Consider the following 18,845-nt stretch of genomic DNA (forward strand, 5'->3'; position numbering starts at 1 on the left):
AAACATGGAAACTGACAGTGTTTGGAAACTTTAATAGAAGTTTGACAAAGTAATTTTATGTCTATTGAAATGAATAATAAAGAAAATTGGGCTTGTATTTTGCAAGTCTTTTTAAAATTTCAGTTGCCTAGTAATTTGTTTTTACTGGTTTTTGAACAATCGGAGATTTAAAAAACAAAAACTGGTCTTTCACTACAGATAGTTTGAGAAGCACTGAAATAGGTTACTTAAGAGGTTGTGTGAGTGAAAAGAACATCAGAATGCAGCTTCAATGTTCCTAATGTTCCATGGGCAGTCAAAAAATGGGAGATTTCAAAGGCAAAACGTAAGCTTTATGATAACTAGCGACCCAGCAAACTTGCTTGATATTAACATCTTCATTGTTCTCAAAATATTTACTTTAAACAGGGCCATAAATCTCCTTTTTCTATTAAAAAAAATCAAAGTTAGGAATAAGAAAACCTGTATAGCTTAAATATTACCTTAAAATTTTTACCTTTCATTTTGGAAACTCAAACCTAAAATATGATGATATGAAATCTATGTGCCATATATAAAAACATTCACACTATCCTTCCTAAAAGAACCTTAAATAATATGAAAAACCAAACTATCAATGATCCTTTAAAATTAGGTTTTTGTTTGAATGTTTAATAGAACTCAAATCTTTGAAACAAAAAAAGGAATCAAGTCCTTTCTGTCATAAACTCAGACATTAACGACTTTTTTTTAAAGTATGCAAAGAGAGCCCAGAGAGAAGAGGGAAAGAAGGGAAGAAAGCAAAGACCCATTTGACTGAGGGAAAATGCATCAGATTCGCCAGGACCGTGGGACTTTCTCATCACAGTCTCATGCAGGGACTCGATCCCGGGAGGAAGTGACTTCGAGAGGCATCCACATCCAGGCAGGTGACTTCCTTGGTAACAGTTTTACAACATGATGGCAAGATTTGGAAACCTGAAAGGTTGTCTAGCTAAGACTGCTACAGGCTGGGCAGGAATCACTCACGGGTCCTGCTGGAAGGTTAACCGAACTCTAGAGACGGGAGGCAGGCTGCACTCCCACCACAGCCCGCCTAACAAGACGGAGCCAGTTCCTAATGGACACGGGCCATTGGTCTCCTGGAAAGAGGCAGATGGCCATTCAGGGAGAAGAAGCTCTCATAAAACTGCATCCCTACAGCCACAGGAAAACACAACCCAAAGAGAAATGCAGTCAACCTGTCACAGCCAGTGCAAAGGAACAAGGACATCCACTAGACTTCTTCAAAAGGGGGTAAAATATATGTATAAACACATACACATACGGGTGTGTGAGAGCTTTAGAACAACGCTTTCTCATATTTAAAGCCATATTTAAGAACAACTGCCAATCTCTCCCAACCCCCATTGTTTTCAGTCCTAGAAGGATTTCTGGCAACTCTTTCATTGGCTCTTTTCAGACACAAATACGAGATACCTCCACTTCCCTGAGCTTGGGGAACACGGCAGCTAAGAAACCTTCTTTAGTTTAGTGCAGTTCAGCTAAGCTGAGGAAGAGTGGCCAGGCAGGGGGATGTTCATTTTTACAGTTAATCATATCAAGGCCATATTAAAACCTTCAGAGGCCCCAAGAACTGGAAAAACCTTATGATGATGACTCCAAAATACATCAACATAAAACAGCATTTTTCAAAATCACACAGAGCTTACATGTACACTGAAATGAGAATTCTGCCTTCCAGATTTTTCTGACTACAAAATTTTGCATTAGTTCCTCAAAACTGAGCCTCCCTCTCTTCTCTTCTTCTCTCTCTCACTCTCTTTTTTGCTAAGGGGTGGGGGGTGGGGGGGCGGTCCTTGTCTTGCTGGTGCCCCATCACTCTCCATCAACTGGGACGTACCTCCTTAACTTCTAAAATAAACCATGACATCATGAAGGAAGCTCACCTGGAGTCTCCACCCGGCGGTAGTGATAGGGATTAATGCACACCTCTTTCTGCTTGGAGCCAAACGGGAACTCACAGCACTCCAGCGGCTTCAGCTCGTGGTGAGACTGGAGGTCGGGCCAGCGCCACACTCGACAATAAATAACATGTGGCAACCCCTTGCGGTGGGACACCTGCAGCCGGCCATCCAGGGACCGGGGAATCGTAACACATTTGCTGGGCTGCCCCGGACAGCTGAGGGCCCTTTCCAGCTCGTCCATGGCTCCTTTCTTCTTCTTTAATTTCTTCACTAAGGAGTCTACCGCCTTCTCCGCCCACTTTTCCTCTTCATCTCCTTGCTTCCAGCCTAGCAGTCTCTTCACTGCCGGGCTGGTGAAGGAGAAGAGGGAGCTGATGGGGGTGCTGGAGTGCATAAGAGGTGAACCACCGGCGTCCAGTGCAAACAGGAACTGGACAGACAGCCCTTCACTGCCTGTGGGGCCTGAGGGAAGGAAGCAGCAAGTAACTCTCCAGGGATGTCATAGGTACGAACTCTTCAGGGGTGTCATAGGTCTTCCTTTTCTTCTGGAAGTAACTGAACAATTCAGGTTGGGACGTGTGTTGACTTTCTCCTAAGCCCTGCAACGGGCTGGCCAACTGTGAAAAACAAGACAAGACTTCCTTAGTTTAATCAGGATAATTTTCAGAAAAGGTTAAAGTTGGATATGAGAGAGAAAATGTTCTTCAAATATTTTAGACTGGAAAACTCCTAGTCATCTTTGATTCCTCCCACTCCCTTATTCCCCATATCCAAGTCTTAGTATTTCTGCCTTCAAAATTTCTCTCAGGTTTTGAACGTGTCTCTCCATTTCCAACAATGCCTGAGGCCAAGGCCACCTCATGACTCCCCTACATTACTGCAGCCACCTCTGAAGCGGCCCCTTTCTTCCAGTTGGAATCTTTTCACTCCCACATACGAATTCTAACAAGTCATTTTCCTGTTTAAGAAATTACAGTGGCTCCTTGGTTTCCCAAGTATAAACTTCTCTGCCTGGGTTTTTAGGGCCTCTATAATCTTTCCTCAACATGCTCATGCTTCCTCCTTTCTCATGTATTGTTTGTACAAGTAATCTACCTTTATTGTAGAAAACATGGTAATATAATATAATACAACAACATAAATGACAAAGAAAGAAATTAGCATCACTAATACTGTCACCACTCACATGTTCTTCCACAATACTTTATAGGACAGGGGCTCTTAAAGTGTGACCCAAGGACCCTCTAAGTCTCAGAGTCCCTAACGGGGAGCTGCAAGGTCCTTTCTTTTCCAACTACATATCTGTGTACACTAGATTTTCTTCATGTACTTCAACCCAAACAACATATCATGACAGACTGTATGCAGAAGAGGATATGAGAATCCAAGTCATCTATTTAAAGAGGCATTAAAGAGATTTGCAAAGATATAAAACAATAACACTCTTTTCACTAATTTTTCGGGAAAATACAGTTTTTTAAATAAGAATGTTTATGCTAATATATAATGGGTTTATTACTGTCTTCTAATGAATCCACAAATATTTTTAAGTTTCCCAGTTTTGATTCCTAAAATGGTAAAAATTGATAGATGTAAGCCACATAAGAAAGGGTTCTCTGGAGTTCTCAATAATTCTTAAAAGTAGAAATGGGTGATGAGACCAAAAAGCTTGAGAACTGCTTTTCTAGAAGTCACACGTGGTCGCACACATAAATGCGTACACGAAAAAAGTACTGCTGTCACCTTTGTTATTCTGCCGGAAAATCAGTTGAATTCTTCCTTGCCCACTCATCCAAAGGAGAGGTTCTTTCCCAGTTATTCAACAGTCCCATTTAAGTTTCCTGAGGTAGCACTGCATTTCCTCTTCTCTGAAGCAGCTGGCTTAAACAAAACCCTCTCCTTGTTCCAGATTTTAGAAACCAGCTACCTTATTAATGTTTAAAGTGGCTGTTGGTAACATTTTGGAGCAAGCTGACTCATTTACTATCTTGGAATCCATCTTGCTTATAATCTCCAACAACTGCTTGTTTCATATGCATTCAATGTAATTTTCTCTTTTGCTTCCCTGGCAGGAAAGCTTCACTTTTCTGAGCCCAATTATATAAACTTCTTTGAACGAAAGTGCCGTATAAACCCCTGCTATTGTGATAATTATCAGGCACCTCACGTGAGGAGGAGGACAGCCCGGTTACACAAAAATTGACGACATTTAATAAATATAAAGCAACACATATCACTTTATTCCTCATATAGACTTTACTTAGCATTGTATAGGGGTAAACTCTGAAGAAAAGGAGAGCTGAGAGCTTGATAGCTGTTCTTTTTCACTTGGCAGTTTGACTTACACTCAGTTTTATTTGGAAAGGTTGATTTTGTGGCTTAACGATCATGAACTTATAAAGTATAGTTAAGTCACTGTGTTCAAGTTCTGTTTACTTAATCGAGACAGGCTACCTTAAGGCAATGGCTGAAGAGGGTTGGGAGAAGCAACACCATACAGAATAATCTGAACCCCCAAGAGCTTTGATTCTGCTTACTTTTACATTGGATCTGCTATTTGTAAATTGTGGCATAAATCTTTAAGCTTAGGTCAGTGGTAGAAAAAGGCTTTTCATAAAAATATTCAGCAAAGTTAAATTAAATATACTTTTTAAAAAAACTTTTGCTCCATGAAACAAATAACAGTTCTCTAAACCAGGGTTTGTTGTTATTTTAACTGTGGGTTCCTATCTATGAACAGCATGTGAATTCAATTTATTAGAACAAAACAGTGGTTGCAAAAACAATAAAATAAACTACAGTGTAGTGCAGCTAACAGAGAAAGAATAAGTATTATTTCATTAAAACTTTTCATTCAGAGGTTTATGTGTATGTGTACATGTGTAGATGTCAAGGGTCACAATGCAAAATTTATTTGTTCTTGTGGGTTACAATCAAAAATGTCTGAAAAGCACTACCTCTAAACCATACATTTCCTCAAATTGTTTCTTGATGAGTGACTTTCAGGGATCACCATCCCTCCTCGTCCCTTGGGGAAATCCCAACTGGTCAAGAATCCAGGGTCTGAGGGATCTTGGCTCTGCTGACTGATCTCATTGGTGCATTTCAAATCTTTATCATAGTCTCACAGTGGATCCAAAACTATGATTTTACTGCTACAAGACACAGCTCCTATCCCATTACACAGAAGCCCTCGCATTGAGGGGGGGGCCCAAAGAACCAAATTTAGAATCTCAGAGTAATAAACACAAAATTTGTAATAGCTGCCTCTGGATAGGAAAGGAAGAGAATAGAAAATATCAAAAAGTTAAGGTTTAATAAAGCTGACTGGTGGGTACACAGATGTTCAAAATACCATTCTCTATACTTGTTTGTATATTTGATGTATTTTTTAAGAGAAAAAGTAAATTTAATGCAATGAATCAAACTTGGAAACTCACTAACACTAAGGCTTCAGGTTCTTGTCTATGTTAACAGCTCCTATTTGTCCAGCGGTGCAATTTAAGGTTCATAAAGGTTATTCCATTCTCATTCCTATAATGTTTTAGCCACTAGTAGAACAAAGGGTCCTTTGTTTATCTCCAGCTGGCCATCACACTAATATCAACAGTGTGGGCCCCCCGACCCCACCCAAGTTTGTTTGATAGTGTCAACCTGGCTCAGAACAGCTCTCCACTGTCAGATCATTGAAATGCCCACAGACTATATGCTCTGACCTGCGACAACCTCCTTGCAGATACCACCGCCCAGGCCCACCATAATAATTAACATAGAGTGCTCTCAGAGGGTCATTAAAAAGCTGTCACAACAATGGGGCGGGAGTTGTTAATACTGCTTGTAGTTACTCCATGCCTATAAAGTACAAAGAAGAATCAAACGAAATAAACCATAAAGATGAATATGCCTGAAGGATTTATAAACAAAAACATGACCAGATAATTTCTACAAAATACAAGAGTTAAGGAAGAGAGATGCAGGGGGTACTGTAGGAGGAAGAGCCCTTGGCCCAGTCTGGGGAGTTCTGGAGGATTCTGGAGATAACCGAACTGCACTTAGAAGGATTTAAGTCTCAGTTAAAAAATAAATGAACTTGGCAGATTAGGACAATTTTGTAATAATTTTTTTTGTGGTTAAATTCTCCCTTTTGTAAGAAAATTACATATCCCTGTCACAGATCAACTGTATGATCTTCGGCAAGTCACGTGTTCTCTCTGGGCCCCCTCATTTCCTCATCTGCAGATCAAGAGGGACTCAGCCTCCCTGGAAGTGTCTGTCTGGGCGATGGTTCCATGACTCCACGGGTGTTGGCTGTGTGACTGTGTGGCCCGCTCAGCTGCTGTCGATGCTACATTGCTACTCCCTGGGTAGTCTGAGAATGAGGTCTTCACTCACGAAGCCATACTGCATAGAGCAGGGCAAAGCAACACTTTTTTTTCCACGGTTGTCAAATTGACCCTTTTTATAACAAATGGTCATCTACCAACACAACACAATTTCCACCTTTCTCTCCAGCTTTTTCCTTCTCTCTAGCCTTATTTTTATTACTGCCAAGGAATAAGAGCGAAAACGTATGCTTGGCATTACTGCATCTGACACCATTTGTGGCACCTTCACCAAGGCCTTCAAAACCCCAGACGTCTCCAAACGCCATCTGTTGACCATTAGGGCTTTCCTTCTTTGGGCAGAAGGAAAAAAGCACCATGACCATGCCTCCTCCGGTTCACCCGTGGTCCACTTCACGCACTCGCAGCACAAAAACAGTCCTTTCTTTTTCTGGCATCTGAGCTTTATAATAAACCCCAAGTGAGTGAGCAAAACAACTTCTCGTTTTCAAGTTTTTAAATAAACAGGACCACGTAAAAGAAAAGCAGCACTGACCACATGCACGCACCATGATTTAACCATACGTGATTTCACACTGAAATCCAACTTACCAGGCTGGAGAGAAGTTCGGCAGATATGAGCCTTTTATTTTTAAGTTGTCAGTTTAAATCCAACTCCTGTTAGCAGTTACTCAAGATGATTTCCACCTACACGGCCTCCTTGGAAGATTCAACTGGTGATTTTAATTGCAAAGAAAATAAAATTCAAAAAATATCATTTAAGATGGATTTGTTGGTTGTCTGCTCTGGAGCATGCCTAAACCCTGGACATAAGGAACCTCTGGAACAATCCTTCATAGGCACTGCTTCTGGGTCCATGTGGCCAAGAAAAGTCTACACCACCTACCAGGCTGTACACCACAGTCAGTCCAGGGGATCAGGAAGTGCTTGTCCTTCTGCAAGGGCCACTCCAGAAACATTACCCATGACAGAACACTGTTTCATTATTTGCTTTGTTTTTAAACTTTTTAACCCTATCAAGCTGGATGCTCTAATCCATAGTCAGCATTAAGTACACCTTGGTATCTCCTCTATATAACAGCTTACTAACCAGATTTAGAATTTCAACACACTTGCCAAAGGAACACTTAACCTTAAAGGAACAGACTGTTCTCTTGACTCCTTTTACAGCACCTTCTGTACACCAGTAATTAATACGGCAATAATAAGTGCTTTTAAAGTGTAAAAACAGATCCAAAAGAAGGTCTATCTAGAAAATAGCTGGCTGTTATTATCACTAGTGGCACATATACATCATGTCTTACTACTGTACACACTTGAAGAGAAACCAGGTTTAAAACACACACAAACACACACAAATACACAGATGTATGTTTGATTAATTCAAATGTGTCTTCACTTAAACTAGCCTGTCATCTGTATATGCTCCAAATGAGTGGCAATCACAAGTTTGTACTGTAAGATACAAATAACTACCTCATACATGTATACGTTTAGTGTCACTGGATAAACATGTCAGTTGGATAAACATGGAAATGGTATCATGATGTCATATTCTGGGGGAGAGGCTTTTCTAGCTGTATTCAGAGATTTCCTACAAATCTGTGAGAGGGCACTTCCCATTCACCAGTCTCCTAGTAAGCATCTGGTTGCAGGGTAGAACATCTTCTGCCCACAGTGCCAATGGAAGATGACAGAGACACATCCGTATAGTAGGGACTCTACTCAAGAGGGCCATGGTGGGATTTCAAGGCATCTATAGACCCCTGAATTGTCTGCTTATTTTCAGTGATTTTTCTATATGGATTTTCTATATGGATTTTTCTAGGGAGACAGTCCATAGGAATTTTTCTTCAAATTCTTAAAAGAACCCATGACCTCCAAAAGGTTAAAAAAAAAAAAGTTCACTGAATTAGAAGAAAAAAGAAATGGAGAAGGTAAGAGAGAGAAGGGGAATATGTTGAAGAGATGGAAGAGAATAGCTGACTACTCTACCTGACTAAAGTGGGTGCTGGAAAGAGGCTTAAAAAAGACTTGAGTCAGCGGATTCTGGGAAGATGGCAGAATATGAAGCACCAGAAATCTGTCTCCCTACCTAGACAACAATTACACCAGCAGAATCTATCTAATTTAATATTATGGAACTCTGAAGTCAATAGAAGGCTTGGAACTTCCAGGGGAAGGCTTAGATGGTAAATTGTGGTTAATTTCAGTCCATTTCAGTTCTTAGCACAGTAGCAGTTACCCATCCTTTAGCCCTTGGCAGGTAGCTGTGCAAGTAAGTGTTCCTGCAGAAGCTTGCACACAGTTTGGGAGAGCCAGGGCAGGCAAAAAGGACCCTGTCCTCCAAACATCAGGGATCTGTGCTCTAATCACGGATTGCTGTTTCTAATCACAGAGGTGCAGACAAACAGGAGGGTGGCCATTGTTGTTCCACCCCCCTCTACTGTTGCAAGCTCCTTCCCCTCTGGCTGAAGTGACTTCCAGGGGATTTAAAGGGCCAGCACTCTTTCCCTCTCCCCACATCTTTTATTTTTCTCTTTTTCTCCTTTTGGGAGCCAGACATTCAAGACTAGGACATTCAAAAGCAACTGCATATATGGCGAAACTTAGAAAGTGACTGTGCACACTAGGGAAAGGTGCAGGCTCAAAAAAGACCTGAGAAGACCTTCAATTTACACCTCAGGCTGAGCCTTTGTGCAGAGACAGCCTACTACAATAAAAAAACAAAAGCAGTAACAAAAACCGGCAAACCCCAGCAAAGGAAGAGAATCTGATTTCCAGAGTCACTAATTATAAGATTCCTATTTTCAGGTTTCAACAACGACAACAAAATCAGAGACATACAAAGAAACAAGAATGTATGGCCCATTCAAATTACATCCACAGAAACTGTTCCTGAAAAAGACCTGATGGCAGTTCTACTAGACAAAGATGTCAAAACAATCATCTTAGAGATGTCAAAGAACTAAAGGAAGATGTAGAGAAATTCAAGAAAATGATGTATGAACAAAATGAAAATATCAATAAAGAGACAGAAAACCTAAAAAGAAACCAAAAAGAAATTCTGGAGCTGAAAAGTACAATAACTGAAATGAAAAATTCACTAGAGGGATTCAAAGGCAGATGTGAGCAGGCAGAAGAAAGAGTCAGTGAACTTATATACAGGACAATGGAAATTACCAAGTTGAGGAACAGAAAGAAAAAAGATTGAAGAAAAGTGAACACAGCATGTGGTACACCATCAACGGAGGACCAATATACACACTGTGGAAGTCTCACAAGGAAAAGAGAGAAAGGATCAGAGAATATTTAATGAAATAATGACTTAAAACTTCCCAAACTTGGGGGCCAGCCCAGTGGCATAGTGGTTAAGTTCATGCTCTCCGCTTCAGCAGCCCAGGGTTCACAGGTTCGGATCCTGGGCGTGGATCTAGCACGGCTCATCAAGCCATGCTGTGGTGGCATTCCACATAAAATAGAGGAAGAGTGGCACAGATGTTAACTCAGGGCCAATCCTCCTCTAAAAATAAAAAAAGAGGGGGCTGGCTTCGTGGCCGAGTGGTTAAGTTCACACGCTCCGCTGCAGGTGGCCCAGTGTTTCGTTGGTTCGAATCCTGGGCACGGACATGGCACTGCTCATCAAACCACGCTGAGGCAGCGTCCCACATGCCACAAGTAGAAGGACCCACAACAAAGAATATACAACTATGCACCAGGGGGCTCTGGGGAGAAAAAGGAAAAAAATAAAATCTTTGGAAAAAATAAAATAAAATAAAATAAAAAAAGAAAGCAAACTTCCCAAATTTGATGAAAAACATGAATATAAACATCTAAGAATCTAAGCGAATTCCAAGAAAGAGAACTCAAAGAGAGACACACTGAGACATAGTATGATCAAACTTCCAAAAGCTGAAGATAAAGAATCTTGAAATTAGCAAGAAAGAAGCAACTCACCAGATACAAGGGATCCTCAATAAAATTATCAGATTTCTCATCAGAAACATGGGAGGCCAGAAGAAAGTGGAGCAATATATTCAAAGTGCCTAAAGAAAAAAAATTGTCAATCAATCGAATATCTGGCAAACTGTCCTCCAAGAGTGAGGGAGAAATTAAGACATTCTCAGATAAACAAAAGACGGGGTTCATTATCACGAGAACTGCCCTGGAAGAAATGCTCAAGGGAGCCCTGCAGGGTGAAATGAAAGGACACCAGGCAGTAACTCAAAGCCATATAAAGAATAAAGATCTCAATAAAGGTAAACACATGGGCAATTATAAAAGCTAGTATTACTGTAACAAAGGTTTGTAACTTCACCTTTAATTTTCCATATAATTTAAGAGAATAATGTATTTTTTAAGTTATTAGTCTAAAAGGTAGTGCAATTGTAACTCTGGTTTGTAATTCCATATGCAGTTTTCTACATAACTCAAGAGACATGCATTTAAAAGAATTATTAGTTTACGTTTTGAGGCATGCAATGTATAAAAATGTAATTTTGTGACACAAAGTGATGGGGATGGGGCTGTAAAAAATCAGAGTTTTGTATATTATTGAAGTTAAACTGGTATAAATTCAAATTAGAGTGTTATAACTTCAAGATGTTAAATGTAATCCCCATGGTAACCACAAAGAAAATAGCTAAAGAATGTACACAAAAGGAACTGAAAAAGGAATTTAAACATTTCACTTAACACAAAAATTAATGTAACACAAAAGAAGACAGTAAGGCAGAAAATGAGGGATAACCAACTATCAGGCATATATAAAACAAATAGCAAAGGGGCAGAAGTAATTAATGATAAGTAATTACTTATCATTAATTACATTACATGTAGGTGGATTAAACTCTCCAACCAAAAGACAGAGTTTGGTAGAATAGATAAAAACACATGATCCAACTCTCTTTTGTCTACAAGAGACTCACTTTAGATCCAAAGACACAAATAGATTGAAAGTGAAAGGATGGAAAAAGATATTCCATGCAAATAGCAACCAAAAGAGAGTAGGGGTAATTCAAAGAAGGTTACAAGAGATAAATAAGGATATTATATATTGATAAAAGGCTCAATACAGCAAGAAGATATAACAATGATAAACTTCTACACAACTAATGGCAGACGAGCAAAACATGTGAAGCAAAAATTGACAGAACTGAAGGGAGAATGAGACAGTGCTACAATAAGAATTGGAGACTTCACTATTCCACTCTCAATAATGGAGAGAACAACCACACAGTAGATAAGTAAGGAAAGAGAGAACTTAACACGATAAATCAGCTAGATCTAACAGACATAGACAGAACACTCTACCCAGTAACAACAGCGTACCTATTCTTCTCAAGAGAACATGGGACATTTTCCAGGGCAGACCATACATTAGGCCACAAATTAAGTCTCAAGAGATTTAAAAAGACAGATTTCACACAAACTGTCTTCTCCAATCACAACAAGATAAAGTTAGCAATCAACAACAGAAATAAAACTGGAAAATTCCCAAGTTTGTAGAAATTAAACAACACACTCAAACAACCCATGGATCAGAGAAGAAATTACAAGGGAAATTAGAAAATACTTAGAGATAAATGAAAACAAAAATAAAAACAACATACCAAAACTTATCGGATGCAGCAAAACCAGTGTTAAGTGTGAAACTTATAGCTATAAATCATAAATACTTACATTAAAAAATAAGAAAGATCTGAAATCAACAAACTAAACCCAAAACTAGCAGAAAGAAGGAAATAATAAAGATTAGAGCAGAGATAAATCAAACAGAGAACAGAAAATCATTAGAAAAATAAATGAAACTAAGAGTTGGTTCTCTGAAAAGATCAACAAAATCGACAAACCTTTAGCTGGATGGACTAAAGAAAAAAAGAGAGAAACTCAAATTACTAAAATCATAAATGAAAGTGGAGACATGACTGCTGATTCCACAGAAATAAAAAGGTTATAAGAGAGTACTATGAATAACTGTATGCCAATTGGATAACCTAGATGAAATGGACAAATTCCTAGAAACACAAAGCTACTAAGACTAAATAATGAAGAAATTATAAATATGAATAGATCCATAACTAGTAAGGAGACTGAATTAGTAATCAAAAATCTCCTGATGAAGAAAAGCCCAGGACCTGATGGCTTCACTGGGGAATTCTACGAAACATTTAAAGAAGAACTAATACCAATCCTTCTCAAACTTCTCTGAAAAACGAAAGAAGAGAGAACATTTCCTATCGCATTCTATAAAGCCAGTATTACCCTGAAACCAAAGCCAAACAAAGGCACTACAAGAAAAGAAAACTATAGACTAATATCTCTTATGAACATTGATGCAAAAATTCTCAACAAAATACCAACAAACTGAATTCAGCAGCATATTAAAAGGATTATACACCATGACCAAGTGGGATTTATTCCTAGAATGCAAGGGTGACTCAATAAAAAATCAATGTAATACACCACAGTAACAGAATGAAGGGAAAAAACCCATGTGATCATCTCAATTGATACAGAAAAAGCATTTGACAACATTCAACGTGCTTTCATGATAAAAACACTCAACAAACTAGGAAAAGAAGGAAACTATTCCAACATAATAAAAGCCGTATATGAAAAACCTACAGCAAACATCACACTCCACGGTAAAAGACTGAAAGCTTTTCCTCTAAGATTAGGAACAAGGTAAGGATGTTCACTTTTGTCACTTCTATTCAACATAAGAGGAAGTTCTAGCCAGAACAATTAGGCAAGAAAGAGAAATGAAAGGCATCCAAATTGGAAAGGAAGAAGTAAAATTATGTCTTTTTGCAGATAATTTTTGCAGAAAGACTTGTACCATGAAACCTACAAACCACTGCTGAAAGAAATGAAAGAAGACATAAATAAATGGAAACACGCCCCACCTTCACAGAGCGGAAGACCTAATATTGTTAACATATCAATACTACCCAAAGTTATTTCCAAATTCAGTGCAATCTTAAACAAAATCTCAATGAAGTTTTTTGCAGAAATTGAAAAACTTCTCCTAAAATTCATATGGAATCCCAAGGGACCCTGAATAGCGAAAACAATCTTGAAAACGAAGAACAAAGCTGAAAGACTCACACTTCCTGATTTCAAAACTTACTACAAAGCTACAGCAATCAAAACAGTGTGGTACTGGAATAAAGACAGATATACAGACCAATGGAATAGAATAGAGAGTCTAGGAATAAACCTTTGCATATATGGCCAAATGATTTTTGACAAGGGTACCACAAGCATTCAGTGGGGAAAAAATAATCTTTTCAACCCATGATGCTAGGAAAATTGGATATCATGCAAAAGAACATATACATGCAAAAGAATGAAACTAGACCTTTATCTAACACCATATACAAAAATCATCTCAAAATGGATCAAAGACTTAAATGTAAGACCTAAAACTATAAAACTTTTAGAAGAAAACATAGGGCAAAAGCTTCATGACATTAGATTTGGTAAAAATTTATTGGATAGAACACCAAAGGCACAGGCAACAAAAGAAAAAATACACAAATTGGACTTCATGAAAATTTTTAAAATTTGTGCATCAAAAGACATTATCAACAGAGTAAAAAGGCAACTCACAGAATGGGAGAAAATATTTGCAAATCATATGTCTGAGAAGGGATTAATATTCAGAATATACAGAGACATCTCAAAACTCAACCTCAAAAATCTAAACAACCTGATCAAAAAATGGGCATAGGACTTAAATAGACATTTCTCCAAAGAAGATATATAAATGGCCAATAAGCACATGAAAAGATGCTCAACATCACTAATCATTAGGGAAATGCAAATAATAACTACAATGAGATACCACCTTACACCCATTAGGATGGCTATCAAAAAAAAAAAAGAAAAGAAGAGATGTTGGTGAAGTTGTAGAGAATCTGGAACCCTTGTGCACTGTTGGTGGGAACGTAAAATGGTAGAGCCAATGTGGAAATGGTATGGTGGTTCCTCAAAAGATTAAAAATAGAAGTACCATATGATCCAGCAATTCTACTTCTGGACATATACCCAAAAAAACTGAAAACAGAGACTTAACAGTTACTTGTACACCAATGTTCAGAGCAGCATTATTCATAATAGCCAAAAAGTGGAAATAACCCAAATGTCCATCAAGGATGAATGGATAAACAAATGTGGTATATACATGCAATGGAATATTATTCAGCCTTAAAAAGGAATGAAATTCTGAAATGTGCTACAGTGTCAATGAACTTTGAAGACGTTATGCAAAGTGCAGTAAGCCAGACAAAAAAGAACAAATAATATATGATTCCACTTATTTAAGGTACCTAGAGTAGTCAAATTCAGAGACAGAAAGTAGCATTTGGTTGCCAGAGGCTGGGAGGGGAGAGGGATGACAGGTTATTGTTTAATGGGTGTAGAATTTTAGTTTTATAAGAAGAAAAGACTTATGGAGATGGATAGTGGTGATGGTACACATTATGAATGTTATCAAGATTACGATGATGCACATTACAAATATATTTAACACTGCTGAACTGTACACAAAAATGGTTAAGAAGGTAAATTTTATGATGTGATTTTTATTACAATAAATTTTTTTAAAAGACTAGAGTAAATGGAGATAATGAAAACAGGACAGGTAAAAAAGGCTTATGGCTAACACATACTGAGCATTATCATGGTGTTCTACATTCATTTACTCACTGAATCAGTGCAGTAGCTATGTGTGGTTATAAGCTCCCTCCCCTTTATATATGAGGTAACTGAGGCACATTGAAATTAAATACCTTGCCCAAGATCACACAACTAGTAAGTGATAGTGATAGGATTCAGACCCCGGCAGTCTGGCTCCAGACTCACACCCTGAGCCACTGCACCATAACCCTCCTCCCAAAGGAGATGAGAGGAAAGCAACAATGGGTGTCTCCCCTGTCATGCTCAGACTGAGAGCAACAGAGCACCTGAACCCAAGGCTGGGTCTGAGCTGTATGAAATGGAGGACGATGCTGAGGGAAGGGGCACACATGGCAGGAAGGTAAATACAAACCCTCCAGGGTTTCTTCCATCTCCAAAATGTCGTGATTCTAAAAGGGCATGTAGCACAACTGAAGGGTTGGCTCTCTGTTCTCAAGAAAAGGATAAACCAGAGCCAAACCTCATTTGTTAGCCAGCATTCACTCACTCATCTATTTCAACAAATACAGCTACCAAGAATACTTACTATGTGTCAGGCGCCGCCTGGTGGTGACCAAGCAGACATGATCCTTGCCCTCAAAGAGCTTAGAGTCTTGTCTGGATATTAAACAAGCAAATATTAACAAACCATGAAGTACTATGCAGGAAACAAACATGGCGCTGGAATAGAGAAAAGCAAGGGCAAAGCATCCCCTGGGACCTCCTGAGGAAGATCTCCTGAGGGGGTAACAATTAAACCGAGAGGAGGAGAAAGTGCCAGTCTCTCCAGAAGCTGTGGAATGAGAATTTCAGACGAAAGTTCTAAGACAGTGGCTAAGGGGTAGGAAGAATGTGGTGCCTTTGGGTGGCCCAGGAGGAGTGGACAAGGAGGTGCGGAGCTGGAGGTGAGGCGGGAGGGGTGGGCTGGAGGCAGCTCATGCTGGACCTTGAAGGCAATATATGGAAAATGGATTTATGTTAAGTGCAAAGGGGAGTCTGTGAATGGGTCTAAAAAGCAAAGAAGTTCAATGATATGATGTATTTTTAAATGCTCACACTGGCTGCCTATGTGGAATATAATCAGATGGGAGAGAAAGCAGGTAGACCAACTGGAGGATATCATAAAGTACAGGTGAGAGACCATAGACACCCAACAGGGTGGGAGCTACTGGGGAAGGTGGGATCAGTGGAGTGTTATTTTGTTTTGTTTTGTTTTAAAATGGGGGCTTCCAGAAAGCACCTTATTTATCAAGAGGAATTAATCAGTACAAAGGAGAGATTCATGTTGCAAAAGATAGGGAGAGGAAGCGGGACCACAGAAGGGAAGAGGAGAGAATGAGGGCAGATGCAGGTAGGTTTGTCCATCTGGTCACGGGAAAATGAGAGCACTCCCTCTGAAAGATTCTAATTCTCAATGATATTCAAGTAAGACTAGGAGGAGGAGGGGTGAGAGATTTGAGGGGCAAGGCAAAGGCGGGAAGTAGGGAGAGAACGGGAAAGCAGGAGCGTGTTCTGAAACGCTGGACAGAAAACAAAAGGCACGCTCCTACAGGGGCCCCTCAGCAAGGCTGAGAGTGAGGCCTTGGGAGGGCCCACCGAGGAGCTCCAGAAAAAGTAGCTCTACTCTCAGAAAATGAGCATTGCTTGCTGCTCAGACCAAAACCTGGGTCCTCGACCACTGGGCTCTTTTCCCCTTTATGACACAAGGAGGTGATCAGAGCGGGATAAAGAAGCAGGACAGCCAAGCAGGTACTCAGGCACTTGCCTGTAAGAGTCGCAAAAACATCACTACAAGAAACTCACAAAATATACATGGGTCACATTCCTACCAACGTAGGCAGTGCCCTCAAGTAGGAAAAAAACCTAATACTTCTAAATATTGTTTGTGATGAGCATGCCACTCAGTGCTCGGAAGTTAGGAAGTCAGAAGAAACTATGAAGTGGTAATACAGAGTATTTACATTCCTTACAGAAAGAAGTGATTAACCTGGCTTTGGAAGCTTTTAATATAATAGCTTAGAGGAAGGGCCTGGAGATAAATACTTTCAGAACTCTGAAAGGATGCACAAGAAACTGACAATATTAGCTGCTTTTGGAAAGAAAATGGTGGCCAGAGAAAAGGGTGGAAGACACGTTACTTCTGTTCTTTTTGAATTTTGTATCAACTGAAAAACCCCTCTCAAGTCAGAAAAATCACAACAGAAAACTGAGAAGAGAAGAACTGCAAAGAAGTGGGGAATATTTTGCCCATTATTTTTCCCGGCATTGATTCTGCTTCATACTTGAATTTCTTTCTGGATAAACTTTTCCTTAACAAAGATTGATTTTTCCCCACCTTTCCTCAGCACAAGTTGAAGCAGTACCATATGTATGATTAGTCTCTCTGAAGTGTTCACAGATCTTGGTTCAGCTCTTGTTAAAACTACAAGAAGACTGGATTTCCAGTATCCATTCAGAAAAGAGTAGGGTGTTTACTCTAAAATGTGGCTCCATGTTTTTTTCACCCCCAAGAGAAGCTTTGCATTCCCAGTTAGAGAGTAGGTAGGGAATACCTTACAGACACAATCCATTCATCGGGAGCTTTTACTCGTCCTAAAACTTTAACTCCATCGCCAGAACTCAGGAAAGAAACAAGAGAGCAGAGACAAAATAGGTCTTTAACTCACAGTAGGACCCAAATAGGATTGCAACAAAGGAGACTACCTGTTACTTAGAGCCTATTCTTAATTTAGACCCAAATCGAACATCTCTCTTATTTGCATTAGAGTGCTTTGACTGACATTTCATGTATGCACAGCTGCACGTCATCATGTTATGATGCAATTTTTTCTTTCTTCCTCCTATATTTGTAACTCAAGGTGTTTATAAAACACTCCACATTCTCAAGGAGAATAAGAATCAAGGCCAAGTATTTCAGCATGAACAATTTATCAATAACAAAGTGAAGATCCTTAGATAGAAATCTATTTTTACTGAATTGTTTATAAACTGGTGAATAACTGTTGCTCTTAAAAAAAATATCAAACTTTCTGCACCTTAGCAACCTCAAAAAGCATAAACCAGAAGTTACACAACACAACGCACTTTAAAGGTGTCCTTATTCCAAGCAATTCTGAACTATGAAAATCTGGGCTTACCACAAATATAAATTTGGGATAGATTATTTGTCTTACAAAATGAATCAATAAATGTAAAAGTAAGATTCATTTACAAAAAACATTCATGTACAGCTTTTTCAGGAATAAATATCCTTTCATTTAATAAATATTTACCAGGTTCTTTATGTTGCAATTCCTAGAGTTAACTGCCAAACTTGACAGATTTTGCTTTTAAAGGTATATCTCTTTCTTTAGTCAGAAACAATCTAGACTCGTCAGTAGAACGAAGAGATCTCACTTTCCATTCCTACTTCTAAAATATAATCCTAACTTAAAAAATGTATTTTTTTATTTAGGCCATGTTATCACCTAAATGTTTTCGTGGGGCACTAAAGAATACCATTGTTAGCAAACTGCAGAAGAAATCAAATTAGCTTTGAGGACACTTTATCTTATAAACTCTTTGCCCATCAAAACACCAAACATCCTTAAAACTTTAAGAATTTTACAACTGTTCCAGCTTTTTTGTAAGCAATACAGTATTATTTTACTGATATAGTCAATAAGCCACTTTTTAAAAATGTTCCCAGCATGTCCTTGAGAAAACAGATAAGCTGTATTATTCTACATGTCAGATAATACCCGTGTAGAATAGCTTAGCTCAAATTTGGAAAAGGGATATTTCCCTTTTTAAAAAACAGATGTTTTTAAATTGGTTTTACAGGTGAGTAGGTCTATTTCCACCTTCTCATTGTTGTAATGTCACCTCAGGTCAG

General features: G+C 38.9%; 1 protein-coding gene across 7 annotated transcripts in view; it reads right to left on the minus strand.

The window, feature by feature from the left end:
• Positions 1 to 18,845, minus strand: part of SMAD9 (SMAD family member 9) — a 77,442-nt gene that overhangs the window by 24,952 nt on the left and 33,645 nt on the right. For 5 of the 7 annotated variants that reach the window (XM_070578026.1, XM_070578025.1, XM_070578030.1 and 2 more), the window contains 2 exons: positions 6,881 to 7,002; positions 1,929 to 2,563 (listed from right to left, as the gene is read on the minus strand). In XM_070578026.1, coding sequence (XP_070434127.1) covers positions 1,929 to 2,340 — 412 coding nt within the window. In that variant the 5' untranslated portion in view covers positions 2,341 to 2,563; positions 6,881 to 7,002. The remainder of the gene's footprint in view (positions 1 to 1,928; positions 2,564 to 6,880; positions 7,003 to 18,845) is intronic. The other 2 variants (XM_070578028.1, XM_070578029.1) reach the window with 1 other exon arrangement.

The sequence above is a fragment of the Equus przewalskii genome, chromosome 16, assembly GCF_037783145.1.
Source record: "Equus przewalskii isolate Varuska chromosome 16, EquPr2, whole genome shotgun sequence".
Classification (NCBI taxonomy): Eukaryota; Metazoa; Chordata; class Mammalia; order Perissodactyla; family Equidae; genus Equus; species Equus przewalskii.